Here is a 17489-nt window from a genome sequence, read left to right on the forward strand (position 1 = left end):
CTTGTTAAGGAGAGATTCACTGGGAGGTGAAATGTATCAGTTAAGATGTTAAAGAACAAGTTTGGGGTGAGTTACGTAACTTGTAGATCTGAATTATTAGGAAACAATCCCAGCAGCCATCACTGTGCTATTAAATAGCGAGGGTGCAGGGAGTCTTCTATGTGCCAACCCTTAATAATAGGTTCTGAGCTGCCTTCCCTAATAAATTGTGGGGGTGTAAGTCAATTGAAATATTTGCACTTGAGCTATAGGACCCTATTTGCCCCATTTAACTCTTAACATACACCTACGGCTTTTTCCAAGATAACCCTTGATGCCCTCTTAGCTCCTCCCCAACTGACTATTTGCCCAAATACCAACACTTTAAACTTCCAAACCTGAAGCGGCAGAGGAAACATGTCGTAATTCATAATATGTAAAAAATAATTAATTAGCAAAATTATAATTTCCTTAGAACATTTTTTACATTTTTTTCTGTGCCCAGAACATTCCTTCTCTGTATATTTGTATTTATACATATGGGAGGAGGAGGTGCCATATTGATTCCCTTAGACAGTACAGTATGAGGGTATAGCTTATTGTGTGCCCAGAACATTCCTTCTCTGTATATTTGTATTTATACATATGGGAGGAGGAGGTGCCATATTGATTCCCTTAGACAGTACAGTATGAGGGTATAGCTTATTGTGTGCCCAGAACATTCCTTCTCTGTATATTTGTATTTATACATATGGGAGGAGGAGGTGCCATATTGATTCCCTTAGACAGTACAGTATGTGGGTATAGCTTATTGTGTGCCCAGAACATTCCTTCTCTGTATATTTGTATTTATACATATGGGAGGAGGAGGTGCCATATTGATTCCCTTAGACAGTACAGTATGAGGGTATAGCTTATTGTGTGCCCAGAACATTCCTTCTCTGTATATTTGTATTTATACATATGGGAGGAGGAGGTGCCATATTGATTCCCTTAGACAGTACAGTATGGGGGTATAGTTATTATGTGCCCAGAACATTCCTTCTCTGTATATTTGTATTTATACATATGGGAGGAGGAGGTGCCATATTGATTCCCTTAGACAGTACAGTATGAGGGTATAGCTTATTGTGTGTCCAGAACATTCCTTCTCTGTATATTTGTATTTATACATATGGGAGGAGGAGGTGCCATATTGATTCCCTTAGACAGTACAGTATGGGGGTATAGTTATTATGTGCCCAGAACATTCCTTCTCTGTATATTTGTATTTATACATATGGGAGGAGGAGGTGCCATATTGATTCCCTTAGACAGTACAGTATGAGGGTATAGCTTATTGTGTGCCCAGAACATTCCTTCTCTGTATATTTGTATTTATACATATGGGAGGAGGTGCCATATTGATTCCCTTAGACAGTACAGTATGAGGGTATAGCTTATTGTGTGCCCAGAACATTCCTTCTCTGTATATTTGTATTTATACATATGGGAGGAGGAGGTGCCATATTGATTCCCTTAGACAGTACAGTATGTGGGTATAGCTTATTGTGTGCCCAGAACATTCCTTCTCTGTATATTTGTATTTATACATATGGGAGGAGGAGGTGCCATATTGATTCCCTTAGACAGTACAGTATGAGGGTATAGCTTATTGTGTGCCCAGAACATTCCTTCTCTGTATATTTGTATTTATACATATGGGAGGAGGAGGTGCCATATTGATTCCCTTAGACAGTACAGTATGGGGGTATAGTTATTATGTGCCCAGAACATTCCTTCTCTGTATATTTGTATTTATACATATGGGAGGAGGAGGTGCCATATTGATTCCCTTAGACAGTACAGTATGAGGGTATAGCTTATTGTGTGTCCAGAACATTCCTTCTCTGTATATTTGTATTTATACATATGGGAGGAGGAGGTGCCATATTGATTCCCTTAGACAGTACAGTATGGGGGTATAGTTATTATGTGCCCAGAACATTCCTTCTCTGTATATTTGTATTTATACATATGGGAGGAGGAGGTGCCATATTGATTCCCTTAGACAGTACAGTATGAGGGTATAGCTTATTGTGTGCCCAGAACATTCCTTCTCTGTATATTTGTATTTATACATATGGGAGGAGGAGGTGCCATATTGATTCCCTTAGACAGTACAGTATGAGGGTATTGTATGCCCAGAGCAATATGGTAGTTCCATCTATGTTGTATATATAAATATAATGATATAACACATTTTGACATACTCTGCAGCAGACAAGTTGTTACATTGTGACATGAGTTAAATATAAAACAGGTAAATCTGCAGAGAAGTAAAACTTGGGGACTGTTAATCATTTGCACCTGGGAAGGTTTCAGCAGTGCTGGGGGGCTGCAGGTTGCTTCTATCATGATCTATATATAAAAGTATTATTGTGAGTTTTGCCCAGTGCTTGTGTTGCAGAGACAATACAAAACACACACACACTGGACATTGTGTTAATCCTCATGCACACTCCCCGCTTTTGTATTTCACTGCTCAGACAAGTTACACATGAGATTTTATTCCCCCGGTTTTCTTTTTGGTTTTTAAAGAGCAGAATGGAGAGTCCAAGTAGGAGACAGAGGTTACCCACACAGAAAGCTACTTCTATTATTCACCATAGCAACAAGCCTATTTTGAAAGTGGCCTACCTGCATGAAAGGGCTGCAACAAGAGGCTAAATGCAGATCTAGTGGTACATTCACGCACTAAGATGAAGAAGAAACTGGCGTAAGCATGGCACTGAGCGCTTCCAATTACATTACATGCACAAACAGAAACATATGTCAGTACAAACAATTTCCTTTTTCAGCTCAACCCAAAATAAATAACAGAAAAGGAGAAAAATGAAAGGAGATGGATTTTCAATCTGATTTGATTCGTGACATTCGGGGCTAATGGGTAATAGAAATATATATATATATAAGTTGGGCTTCATTCATTGTAAGCAGAGATTTCTCTTTCATCATTCTGTTCTGGAAATATTCAGCCTGTTTGGTCTCTATATGGAGGCAGCCATATTGCAATAAAGAGCTGCATCAGGGATACAGAGGGAGGAGTCTAAGCCTTGAGCGTCTGTCAAACAAATGGAATGACTTCTTAAAAAAACAGTACCACCAAAAAAAGATAGTGTTTTAAAGTAATGAAAATATAATGTCATGTTCTGGTAAAATTGGTGTGTTTGCTTCAGAATCTCTACCATTGTTTATATAAACAAGTTGCTGTGTAGCCATAGGGGCAGCCATTCAAGCACAGGATACACAGTAGATAACAGATAAGTACTACTATAGTTTATATAAACAAGCTGCTGTGTAGCCATGGGGGCAGCCATTCAAGCACAGGATACACAGTAGATAACAGATAAGTACTACTATAGTTTATATAAACAAGTTGCTGTGTAGCCATAGGGGCAGCCATTCAAGCACAGGATACACAGCAGATAACAGATAAGTACTACTATAGTTTATATAAACAAGCTTCTGTGTAGCCATGGGGGCAGCCATTCAAGCACAGGATACACAGTAGATAACAGATAAGTACTACTATAGTTTATATAAACAAGCTTCTGTGTAGCCATGGGGGCAGCCATTCAGAGTTGAAAATTTAGAAAAGACACAGGATACACTGTAGATAACAGTTAAGCTTTGTAGTATACAATGGGATTCTTCAGAACATATCTGTTATCTACTTTGTATGCTGTGCTTCAATGGCTGCCCAGCAGCTTGTTTGTATAAACTATAGTAGTACTTATCTGTTATCTACTGTGTATCCTGTGCTTGAATGGCTGTCCCCATGGCTACACAGCAGCTTGTTTATATAAACTATAGTAATACTTATCTGTTATCTACTGTGTATCCTGTGCTTGAATGGCTGCCCCCATGGCTACACAACAGCTTGTTTATATAAACTATAGTAGTACTTATCTGTTATCTACTGTGTATCCTGTGCTTGAATGGCTGCCCCCATGGCTACACAACAGCTTGTTTATATAAACTATAGTAGTACTTATCTGTTATCTACTGTGTATCCTGTGCTTGAATGGCTGCCCCCATGGCTACACAGCAGCTTGTTTATATAAACTATAGTAGTACTTATCTGTTATCTACTGTGTATCCTGTGCTTGAATGGCTGCCCCCATGGCTACACAACAGCTTGTTTATATAAACTATAGTAGTACTTATCTGTTATCTACTGTGTATCCTGTGCTTGAATGGCTGCCCCCATGGCTACACAGCAGCTTGTTTATATAAACTGTAGTAGTACTTATCTGTTATCTACTGTGTATCCTGTGCTTGAATGGCTGCCCCAGTGGCTACACAGCAGCTTGTTTATATAAACTATAGTAGTAGGTATCTGTTATCTACTGTGAATCCTGTGCTTGAATGGCTGCCCCCATGGCTACACAGCAGCTTGTTTATATAAACTATAGTAGTAGGTATCTGTTATCTACTGTGAATCCTGTGCTTGAATGGCTGCCCCCATGGCTACACAGCAGCTTGTTTATATAAACTATAGTAGTACTTATCTGTTATCTACTGTGTATCCTGTGCTTGAATGGCTGCCCCTATGGCTACACAGCAGTTTATTTATATAAACAATAGTAGAGTTTCTGAAGAAAACACCATTTTTAGCAATGCAGGGCAACAGTAAATTGTATACCTTTAAATCACTTCCATTTTTTGGTGTTACTGTTCCATTAAAGCCACAGCCTGACATTCCAGCAGCAGCAGTCAGAGAAATATACCAAGTTAGTATGTTTATTCTCAATTTATAGTGCAAAAGCTGCAACTTTTGGTGCTATTTTACTCCCTAGATGTCACCCTAAAACTAAAGGTCCCACAGGTATATCCTGGGCGTTATTACTTAATAACTCTTTCCTTTTAATTACAGAGCTGCTGAGGCCATGGGATCCCCCAACTTGGTCACTGGTGCAGTTCAGATGGCAAAGTGGCTGAATATTTTCATGACATTGTCTGGTAAGATGTAAATTAATAGCACTTTAAAAGAAAAAGGTCCACCGCCTCCAACTCCCAGCATTCCCTGACAGCCACAAGGCTTAGGTGGAATTCTGGGAGCAACAGAATCCCCATATTGGACATATCTGAACAAAATAAATATAAGCAGCAACAAAAATAATACTGACTTTCTAAAGGGGAACTAAAATCACATCGCAATACTTGGCCATGACGGGTACCTGCATTTTTCTTCTTTTAACAATTAAAAAAATGATTTTAATGTAAAGGAACAGAATTGGGCTTCTCTAAACGGGCATGTACCACTGGTTGGGCAGGTTATATCAATACTCACAATAGCCACCATAGGACAGGGGGTAGGGGCATGGCAATGAGTGGAAAAATAAAGGGTGACAGTTGGCATATATATTAAAGACAAAAGTCATTCCCTACTTGCAGTTGGTTTTGGTTCTTAAATGAATGTCTCCCTTTGTTCTGTCACGCAGAACTTGGCTGGTTGCTATGGGCAGTAATGCCCAGAAAGCTAAAATCCTAACAATGGAAGATGAAATGCAAATTGCGTTAGAATACCACTGCACACATCAAACCAAAAGTTCATTTATGGTCAACTTTACTTTTAAAGGGAGATTGTTTTTGTGGAAGGGACCAGCAGCAGCCCTAGTATGTGCTCAGGTACTAATTGTTGGTAGTTACTAGGGAGGCACCGAATCCTGGATTCTGTCTTTTTCAACAGGATTTAGATTTGGCCGTATCGAATCCAAATACTAATTTGCATATGCAAATTAGGGGCGAGGAGGGAAATCACGTGACTTTTTGGCACAAAACAAGGAAGTAAAAAATGTTTCCAATTTCCCACACCTAATTTGCATATGCAAATTCAGATTTGGTTCGGTATTCGGCCAAATCTTTCGCGAAGGATTCGGCCGAATCCAAAATAGTGGATTCGGTGCATCCCTAGTAGTTACGGAGCATATTGATAGTTTGGGCACACATTTCTTCTCTCACCATAATTAGATGGGCACTAGTTCAGGAGGTGCTGTGATACTCACACCAGATAAGTCATTTTTGCAAGGGGAGGAGCTTATGAGAAAGTGGGCAGGGTAAGGTAGTGATCTAGGTTATCCGCATGGGTTCGGGGAGTGGAACACTGGCACCTTTTGTAGTTTTTAGACCTCGAATGCCAAGACCATAATGACTCCTGGGACTTACTTGCAGTAACAGGATAGTCATTTTTCCAACAGTTCACAATGTGTTTAGTTCCCCTTTAAAATTCTAAATGTTGCTTTCAAACAGAATCAGGTCCAGAAAGGCTGATCCAGTCACATAACTAAGCCCACTTATATATTATTTTGAATATCCATCTTGTAAATATAAGTCATCTTGACTACAAGCGACCGTCGGCCGGTAGCCTCGACGCTGCAGGAAAGTGCCGAGGTGGGATTCAGTGGGGCGCCTAGGTTGCATACTCAAGTTCAAAGTAATGACAAAATAAAATGAAATACCAGATATTACTTCTCTGTGCAAATGGTACCAACTACAGTCCAACTTGTCCAACATCTTATAGAAAAATCATAATGGTAAAAATGTCTCCTCTTTCTGTTCTCCAGAGTGTCAGTTATTAAAGTAAAAACAAAAAGAATTTATTTAGCTCTATCTGATGATTCAGCATTAACGTTACCATGTACGGGCACCTTCACATTTTCAGCCCTGCCCAATCGTCAAGATTACCAATATCATTCACGTTATCCCCCACCACACACACACCGATTATCATACAAAAGATCTTTCTTAGAATAATATTGGTGCATCTATGGCCGCCTTAAAGGCCCCCATACACGGGCTGATAAAAATTGCCGGCAGACCGAGTCGGCAGCTAATCGGCCATGTGTAGGGCCATCCAACGAGCGTCCACATCGATATCTGACCAAAAGTCGGGCAGATGGCGATTGGGCAGGTTAAAAAATCCAGTCGCATCTTTTCATGGATGAGGTCCTGTGATCCGCCGCTCGTTTGGCCTCCATTCTGACCCGATCGTTGGGCACTAGGGCCCATGATCGGATCAGCCCGATATTGCCCACTTCAATGTGGCAATATCGGGGAGAGATTTGCCGATGATGAGCGGATCTCTACGTCTATGGCCACCTTAAAACTCTATCCTGTCAGAAATATGTACCGCCTCCTGAGAAAGCCCCACCCCCTGGCATGGAGAACAGAAAGCGGACCTCAAACATTCAGAGGCCCATTTATCGAATTTCGAATTGATGTGAGTTTTTTCAAATTCTAATATACTCACAATTCGACTGGGAGGTTATTTAAGAAAAAAAAATATTCTATCAAATGGTTCCAACCCAAAAATATTTGATTGGTATTCGATTTGTACTAATCTAATTTTTCTCCCAAAAAAAAAAAAAACTTGAATGTCAGGAAGGCTATTAACATCTCCAAATGGCTCAATGGACCTCTGTCAATGACTTGTACATGAACTCGGCAGGTTTTAGGTGGCGAATATTCGAATTAGGACTGTTTCCATGGTCGAGGTGCGATAAATCTCACATTCGAATTTACATTCCAATAGGAGGATTAAAATTCAAATGAGTGAATGTTGAAACTCGAAAATTCTAATTTACTATTCGACCCTTGATAAATCTGCCCCTTATATGATCTTCAAGTCTTGCACCTTCCCACATTGTGACGTGTACCATTGTATCACTGTAACATAATTTGATAAAAATGATGATTGTTATTTGCAAACGCTGACTGGACGCAGGATACACAGATAACGTGGCGTCAAGCAAAGTTTCTGCCGTTTATTTTCCCTTTTTTGGTTAGTTGGGAACGAGAGCGGACGTCAGATTGGCATCTTGGGGCAGCGAGCGATTACAGATTTATGTTCAAAAGAAACGGCCATCGATTCATTCCGATAGAGCTGAAATAAATGAAACTAGATTGGCTCACTGGAGAGTGGCCCTTAATCCCTCAGTCAGATCTTGGAGAATTCAGACCAAACCAGCTGTTAATTTAGACTTTATAAGATAAAAACCTGTGAAATCCATTGTGATGTACCCCAGAGCCGGAGCTTAAGTCGTATCTGAGAGCAATCAGCCAGCGGCTTCTGGAAGGGGCTAATCAGACGCCTCCCCGCCAGTCGGGTGCGGTGGGAAAAAACAAGTGCCAGATTGTGGGGGTGATCACACAAAGTCAGCAAAAACTTCCCAAACCCAGTAAATATACAGGCAAGGGAAATGGGGTCACCATTACAGCTGCAGAATAATTTGCATTTAGCATTGGGGCCGCCAAGCACTCAGGCCACAGGTTCAATTCTGACCAAGGTGAAATACATTCATTGTAGACCCCCTGGTTTAGTATAATAAAATGATAAACACTGGACAGACTCCTATATATTAATGATATTCGCAGCTACTAAACAGAGGTACTGTCCAAAAGCCCAAGACTGATCCAAAGCCACTGGGAGTTTATATAACTGTGCAACCAATGATCTGAGGAGCACAGAGAGATAACGCCTTTAGCATTTTGCTTTGAAGACTCGACTCTAGGGGCCAGATACAGGGAGAGAATAATTTGCCTCCCCCTCCTCTCCTTATAGTCTAGTTCAGACTCCAGCAAATGACCCTGTATTACTAGAAGTCTGTGGCTAAAGAAGAAGCTTCATACAGCACTATGATGATATCATGGGCCAATAAAACTATAATGACATCACTGATGAAGAATATAATGGAGGGGTGAGGATATAATTACAGGTTACTATCAGGACATAGCCCAAATTCAGCAGAAACTTCCCAACCCCAGTAAATATACAGGCAAGGGAAATGGGGTGACCATTACAACCTATTCGGGGGAGCTGCAGAATAATTGGCGCTTAGCATTGGGGCCCCCAAGCTCTCAGGCCTTAGGTTTGATTCATGGAACAAATGAAGAATATAATGGAGGGGTGAGGATATAATGTGATACGGATGTACCCCCATAGGTTACTATCAGGACATAGCCCAATATACCAAGTACGATGTCTGCCTACATCTATATAGTAAACAGCTACAGGGTTACTATCAGGACACAGCCTTTTACAGCCCTTTGGCTACATTATACCATCCGCGGCCAATCAGCTAAAATACTGCGGAAATCGACGAAAATTCTTTTCCTTACAAACGAAGCAATTGCTGCTGATTGATCCCACGCTGTGTTGAAGGCAGAATTTAAAAAGAAAGCGGCTTTACATTTTGCTTCAAGAGCCCCATCTCCGTTGGCCGGCACCCAACTAAACAAACTGATTAATCAATGTACTGCGAAGACGCGCGACGCAAGGCTGGCCGGAACAACGCCTCCCTCTTTATCCCTGTAATAACACTCGCAGGTTGGATTTGGTAGTTCAAAAACAGCAAAACAAATAAGTGTTTTACTACATTCAAAAGCTGTTTGTAGGTGATAGACACTACTAATACAGGTATGGGACCATTTATCCAGAAGGCTCGGGACCTGTGGTTTTCTGGATAATGGATATTTCCGTAATTTGGCTCTTCATACTTAAAAAAATCATGTTAACATGAAATAAAGCCAATAGGCTGGTTCCGCCTTCAATAAGGATTAATTATATCTTAGTTGGGATCAAGTACAAGCTACTGTTTTATTATTACAGGTATGGGACCTGTTATCCAGAATGCTCGGGACCTGGGGTTTTCTAGATAACGGATCTTTCCATAATTTGGATCTTCATACCTTAAAGGGGTTGTTCACCTTCCAAACACTTTTTTCAATTTAGTTGTTTTTAGATTGTTCCCTAGAAATAATGACTTTTTCCAATTACTTTCCATTATTTATTTTTTACGTTTTTTCCAAAATCTAAGTTTAAAGTTGAATGTCCCTGTCTCTGGTGTTTCAGTCTGGCAGCTCAGTAATCCAGGTGCAGATTCTGAACTGTTACAATTTTGCAACATTTAGTTGATACATTTCTCAGCAGCATCTCTGGAGTATTAGCAACAATTGTATCAATTCTAACAGCTGCCTGTAATGAAACCCAGAGATTCTGCTCAGCAGGGACAAAGATAAGAAATGTATCAACTAAATGTATCAATTTAGAACTGTTTACAGGATCGGCGACCCCCCCTCCCAGAGCTGCTTCAGAAGGAGAGAAATGACACTTTATACTTCAATATTAGAAAAACCGTGACACATAGAAAATAGAAAGTCATTGGAAAAAGTCGTTATTTCTGGTGATCTATCTGATAACAACTAGTTGTTTGAAGGTGAACAACCCCTTTAAGTCTACTAGAAAATCATATAAACATGAAATAAACCCAATCGTTTTGCTTCCAATAAGGATTAATTATATCTTAGTTGGGATCAAGTACAAGCGACTGTTTTATTATTACACAGAAAAAGGAAATCATTTTTAAATATGAGGATTATTCCATTAAAACGGAGTCTATGGGAGTTTTCTGGATAACAGGTTCCCTGTGCCATGAGCAGTGTCACTTTAAAAGAGCCATTTTTTCCCTAATTGCAGGGGGAGGGGTAAATTGGGAGCATTTTCCAATGAAAGAAAGCAAGGATAATTCACATGGAGCTCTGCAAGGTAAAAGTGAAGGGCGGGCTGGGGGACTGAAATTGAATTTGAGGAATTAAGTTGGCGCTCATAGGGGTTTTGAACAAAGACAGGCCCTTTACTCTCTGGAACACAAACTGATTTTCGCTGATTTACAAAACCAGTGTACGTGAATGATGAGCACAAATGTGATTAGCTGGTGTCGGAATTGGGCTGGGGAGCTTCCAGCAAAAAAAGAGTCTAATGTGAAAAATGAAGAACACATGGCCCCCCTCGCCCTGGTGCGCCCAGATCTCTGCGGATCACTTGGGAACACACAAGGGCTCTGGTTGAACTATTCCCATGAATACAATGTAGTGTTTCATTACTTACGACCAGGCCCTGTAGTTAAAGTAACACTACAAATCCCACAATCCCCAGACAGATCGCAAAACACGGCTTTTAGAGGGGAGCCCTCTGTTTTAGGTGTAGAAAGAATAAGGGGGTTATTTATCAAAGTCTAAATTTATCTCAATATTTATTGCTACAAACTCCAATCAAATCTGCTCGGGTTTTTTTTTACGCTTATTTATTATTACAGCTTTGCGGGTAAAAATCTGATTTTCACGTTTTTTTCAGATTTTTTCATCTGATTTTCACCATTTTTTGGAATTTTCACCCAAAAACTTCAAGGTATTGCACGAAACCCAGCGCACATCAAAAAATCATTCAGACTTTTCCCATTGACTCATATGCAACCTCGACAGGTATGAGATTCAGACTTTTCCATCCTCAAAGTTTAATAAATTCCGAAAAAATTTGTGATTTTTTAAGTCTGATTATATAACAAAAAAATCACAAATTTTTCGTGATTTTTGCATTCGGACTTTAGTAAATAACCCCCTTAGTGTGATTATGGTTTCTGGGAGAGGTACATAAAACTACTAAGGTCTTTTTTTAACCCATGAGCTACCTAAACTACTAAAAGTAGGCACATAACTACCCCAAATTACTAATTCCCACCGAGGTAAACCCCAACAAGCCCCTCTATGAGAAATCGTCTTGCTTTGTCTGTCTCCAGCATTACGGGGCTGTAAAGGTAAGGAGTAGTTCTGCAGCTCGGCCCAGGTAGCTGCCAGCCCTCCTGCACTGAAATGTTGTGTTGTTCTGTTGGAGATCTGATTGACCCAATACTACATGATCTGCTATACAGTTACTGCCATAGATAGGGACCGGCCATAATCCATACAGGCAACAAGGGATCACTGGCAACACTGGACAGCAGGAGGGCTGCACTGCAAAGAGTTGCTTGACTCATTATAATTCTGCCAGGTGACGTCTCCCATATCTCGTAGATCTTGCGTCTCACCTACGGGTTCAGCTTGCGGCCAGACAGCCCCAGGTACCAGAGAAGCTGCCCCGCTTACAAAGCTTTTTTATCTGGGAAAATCAATGTTTAAGAGGACACATAAAATGTTTTTAATTAGCGTCTGGAAGAGTCTAAAACGCTGGAAGTGGTTAGCGAGAAAAGATTGGGGGGGGCTTTTCAATTCCCGCAAAATGTTTGTGTCGACTTTAATTCTAATAATTAGAAACAGAACAAATGTGAATACAGGGCACTGGGTGTATCTTATACATGTTTATAAGTGTCTGTGTATAGAGATATACTTATAATATGGCACCTGCCTCCTCCCATATGTATAAATACAAATATAAAGAGAAGGAATGTTCTGGGCACACAATAAGCTATACCCTCATACTGTACTGTCTAAGGGAATCAATATGGCACCTCCTCCTCCCATATGTATAAATACAAATATACAGAGAAGGAATGTTCTGGGCACACAATAAGCTATACCCTCATACTGTACTGTCTAAGGGAATCAATATGGCTCCTCCTCCTCCCATATGTATAAATACAAATATACAGAGAAGGAATGTTCTGGGCACACAATAAGCTATACCCTCATACTGTACTGTCTAAGGGAATCAATATGGCACCTCCTCCTCCCATATGTATAAATACAAATATACAGAGAAGGAATGTTCTGGGCACACAATAAGCTATACCCTCATTCTGTACTGTCTAAGGGAATCAATATGGCACCTCCTCCTCCCATATGTATAAATACAAATATAAAGAGAAGGAATGTTCTGGGCACACAATAAGCTATACCCTCATACTGTACTGTCTAAGGGAATCAATATGGCACCTCCTCCTCCCATATGTATAAATACAAATATACAGAGAAGGAATGTTCTGGGCACACAATAAGCTATACCCTCATACTGTACTGTCTAAGGGAATCAATATGGCACCTCCTCCTCCCATATGTATAAATACAAATATACAGAGAAGGAATGTTCTGGGTACACAATAAGCTATACCCTCATACTGTACTGTCTAAGGGAATCAATATGGCACCTCCTCCCATATGTATAAATACAAATATACAGAGAAGGAATGTTCTGGGCACACAATAAGCTATACCCTCATACTGTACTGTCTAAGGGAATCAATATGGCACCTCCCTCCTCCCATATGTATGAATACAAATATACAGAGAAGGAATGTTCTGGGCACACAATAAGCTATACCCTCATACTGTACTGTCTAAGGCAGGGATCCCCAACCTTTTTTAACCGTGAGCCACATTCAAATGTAAAAAGAGTTGGGGAGCAACACAAGCATTAAAAGTTCCCTTAGGGTGCCAAATAAGGGCTGTGATTGGCTATTTGGTAGGCCCTATGTGGGCTGGCAGCCTACCAGAGGCTCTACTTGGCACTATACTTAGTTTTTATGCAATTAAAACTTGCTTCCAAGTCAGGAATTCAAAAATAAGCCCCTGCTTTGAGGACACTGAGAGCAACATCCAAGGGGTTGGAGAGCAACATGTTGCTCACGAGCTACTGGTTGGGGATCACTGGTCTAAGGGAATCAATATGGCACCTCCCTCCTTCCCATCTTGAAGGGAAGAGAACAGAATGAGTTGCCAACCCAAAACTGCAGAGAGGGACTAAAACCATCAAGATAAAGAGAAAGCCACAAGCAGCAGCTGCTGATACTGCTCAGGCACCGTGGGACGTGTGGTTTTGTGCACTAAACCAAGAAGCGGCTCCACCACATTAACCACTTTGGTCTGAACCACCTCTTGTTTCCTTATCAGAGGCACCAGATTGCTCTGAGGCAAGGAGAACAACTAGCCACAACTTTCTATTGGCTGTAATTCAGGATTATTATCATCCTTTGTTTATATAGCACCAATTTATCCCACAGTATTGTATACATCAGTCCCTGCTCACATTCCCATCAGTCTCTGCCCCAGTGAGCTTACAATCGATGTTCCCGTTACATTTCCATCAGTCCGTGCCCTAGTGGAGCCTACAATCCAAGGGACCATCACCTTCCCATCAGTTCCTGTACCAGTGGAGCTTGCAATTTTAGTTCCCTATCACATTCTCGTCGGATACTGGCCCAGATGAGTTTACCCATCAGGCCCTGTCCCTGTGAGCTTACAATCTAAGGTTCCTATCACATTCCCATCAGTCCCTGCCCCAGTGGAGTTTACCATCTAAGGTCCCTATCACATTCCCATCAGATCCTGCCCCAATGAGCTTACAACCTAAGGTCCGTATAATATCCCCATCACTCCCTGCCCCAGTGAGCTTACAATCTAAGGTCCCTATCACATTCCCATCAGTCCCTGTCCCAGTGAACTTACACTCTAATTTCCCATCACATTCCCATCAGTCCCTGTCCCAGTGAGTTTACAATCTGAAGGGCCCTTTCACATTCCCATCAGTCCCTGTCCCAGTGAGCTTACAATCTAAGGTCCCTATCACATTCCCATCAGTCCCTGCCCCAGTGAGCTTACTATCTAAGGTCCCTATCACATTCCCATCAGTCCCTGTCCCAGTGAACTTACACTCTAATTTCCCATCACATTCCCATCAGTCCCTGTCCCAGTGAGCTTACAATCTGAAGGGCCCTTTCACATTCCCATCAGATTGTAAACTCACTGGGACAGGGACTGATGGGAATGTGATGGGAAATTAGAGTGTAAATTCACTGGTAAAGGGACTGATGGGAATGTGAGCTTACACTCTAAGGTACCATAACATTCCCATCATTCCCTGCCCCATTGAGCTTACAAATAAAGTCACTTTAACAAGACCTCCCCCCATTCCCCCAGCAAACTGAAAAGAGATATTTTTTCTTAACGGAAGCTGAAATTTGGGGTTCAGTGGATATTGGTTGCGTCATTACGTATTTGGTCAAATGTAGAAATCCCAGTTCTAGTGCAACCTCGTATATTTATATATATTTGTGCTCTTCGTTCCTAAAAAGAATGATATATGTATCTGTGGCTCCACTTGCTCAATGGCGCAGCATGAGACATCAGTTAGGGCGCCGCTCTGGCGTTTCGCTTTGCGGGTTTTGATTGGCTCATTTGCCAGGTGCAGCCGCACTAATAGGAGTCAGTATATCTTTCTGTCGTTGTGGCCAAGCGAATCCATTACTATCACACACTGAATTGTTGGGACCCATCAGGGAAGAGTAACATCCCCTTAGACTAATGCTCGCTGGCACCCATACATCATCAGCAAATTGGCCCAAACGAATTAACACGGCTCTGCTTAACATTACGAGATTTAAATGGATTTTCTCTCTCCAGGTTCTGCCCCCTAATTGTGTTTATCCATCTTGTTGAAGTGCAGCGCTCGCCTGAGAACCTCACACCCAACTCCGGCTCCATTTTCTACTCCACTGACAGATTTGCCATCGGATCATAACAGGTAATTCAAACAACAATTAGTCTGATGACAGACTGTATGTCAATGTCTGCTCCCAAGATGAATTGCTCTCGCTGCCCTTCACTTGCCACCAGCCATAGACATTTCTAAGTGACACAATCTGCCCCTTTCGTGGAATTTTTGTGTCTGTGGCGGCAATTCTGTAAGCAAATAATTCTGTCGGAATTCACTCAGCTGAGTCAACATCACAACAATGACAAGGGAAAATATAACAGGTCACTCAGCCGCTGGGTAATAAAGAAATGTTTGCTTCAATGGTGTCTGGGGATTTAGTGAACCCCACATATTGGGGGGAATTCACAAAAGTGTCGGTAAAATAAGTAACCCAGAAGTGGCGGTCGACAAATTAGTAAAATGTCGTATGAACGGCAAATTCACAAAGGCAGATGTTACCATCTCTGAATGTCTCGTAAGTCTGACAATTTTCTAAAATGTCGTATATCTTTTCATCGTACAAACGACATTTACCAAGACTTTTTAAACGACAATTTGTCTGACATTTTCATTTTGGAGAGACTAAAGTGTCTGAAAAATTGTCGGTAAAAAAAATGAGTTTACGAGTAATTCATATAAATGGCGGGAAAAGTGGCGCAGAAAAAGCCACGCCCACTTTTAACGACACTAATTCAAAAGTGTCGCACATGTCGGAAAATTGGCGGAGAAATGCTCTGTGAATTTGTCGGCTGTTGCTACGACACTTTCTACGACATTTTAAAGACATTTTTTCGTTCCCGACACTTTTGTGAATTCCCCCCATTGTCTTGGCTTTACAAATGCATGGCTATAACTGGTAATGGCTCCCTGACTCCTCTCATGGAAGCTGCCATTAATGTCTTCTAGTCCCGCCTACTGCTTGTGATAAAGATAATTCTGCCCCCTGATTGAGTTACAGACTCCTCCTCTGTAAACTGCCATTAGGACCTTCTAGTCCCGCCCACTGCTTGTGTTTAAAATAATCCTGCCCCCAGATTGAGTTACAGACTCCTCCCCTATAAACTGACATTAAGACCTTCTAGTCCCATCCACTTTGATAAGCCTGCCCCCCGATTGAGTTACTGACTCCTCCCCTGTAAACTGCAATTAGGACCTTCTAGTCCCACCCACTGCTTGTGATAAAGGTAATCCTGACCCCCAATTGAGTTACAGACTCCTCCATTGTAAACTGCCATTAGGACCTTCTAGTCCCACCCACTGTTTATGTTAAAGATAATCCTGCCCCCAGATTGTGTTACAGACTCCTCCCCTGTAAACTGTCATTAGGAGCTTCTAGTCCCGCCCACTTCTTATGTTAAAGGAAATCCTGCCCCCAGATTGAGTTACAGACTCCTCCCCTGTAAACTGTCATTAGGACCTTCTATCCCCGCCCACTGCTTGTGTTAAATATAATCTTCCCCCTGATTGAGTTAGAGACTCCTTCCATGTAAACTGCCATAAGGACTTCTAGTCCTGCCCACTACTTGTGTTAAATATAATCCTGCCCCCTCTACGCATCTTTTCAATTGGCCTTCATTATTTCTTTCGTATAGTTTTTAATTATTTGTCTTTTTCTTCTTGCTCTTTCCAGCTTTTAAATGGGGTCACTGACCCCCATCTAAAAAATGGTCTAGGGTAATTTGGATTATTTGGACCCCAGCAACCACACTGCTGAAACTGCAAACTGGAGAGTTGCTGAATAAAAAGCTAAATAACTCAAAAACCACAGATAATAAAAAAAACAATTGCAAACTGTCTCAGAATTTCCCGTCATATCTCTACGTCATACTATGATTTAAATGTGAACAACGCTTAAGTCACAGGCACTCTATCCCTTCCCCTGCAAGCGGCCATATTGTTTCTAGTTCCGCCCACAGCTTCAGTCACACCTACTGTTTCTATTACAGGTTATTTACCCTGCCTCCCTGTAAGAATCCATCAGAGTATTCTAGTTCCACCTACTTCCTGTATTACAGACTTCCTGCTCCTCCCCCTGTACACGCTAAAGCTCCCCTTGAAAGCTGATTTCAGTGTTCTAGACCCACCCACTGCCTGAGAAAGACTTTCTGCCCCTCACCTTTGTGTATTATGTAGTTGGACACTAGGGTCAGTTGCCTCAGTATACAGCAAAGTGTAGCGCATGGACATAATACAAGTGATACCCCTACAAAGTAACACTTAAATG

General features: G+C 41.3%; 1 protein-coding gene across 37 annotated transcripts in view; it reads right to left on the bottom strand.

The window, feature by feature from the left end:
* LOC108697306 (transcription factor 7-like 2) overlaps window positions 1-17489 on the bottom strand; it is a 137279-nt gene that overhangs the window by 96384 nt on the left and 23406 nt on the right. For 22 of the 37 annotated variants that reach the window (XM_041570769.1, XM_041570766.1, XM_041570767.1 and 19 more), the window contains exon 4: window positions 2659-2715. The exons of the other annotated variants lie outside the window; for them this stretch is intronic. In XM_041570769.1, the coding sequence (XP_041426703.1) occupies window positions 2659-2715 (57 nt within the window). The remainder of the gene's footprint in view (window positions 1-2658; window positions 2716-17489) is intronic. 37 annotated transcript variants of the gene reach the window in all.

This window comes from Xenopus laevis, chromosome 7S (genome assembly GCF_017654675.1).
Source record: "Xenopus laevis strain J_2021 chromosome 7S, Xenopus_laevis_v10.1, whole genome shotgun sequence".
Classification (NCBI taxonomy): Eukaryota; Metazoa; Chordata; class Amphibia; order Anura; family Pipidae; genus Xenopus; species Xenopus laevis.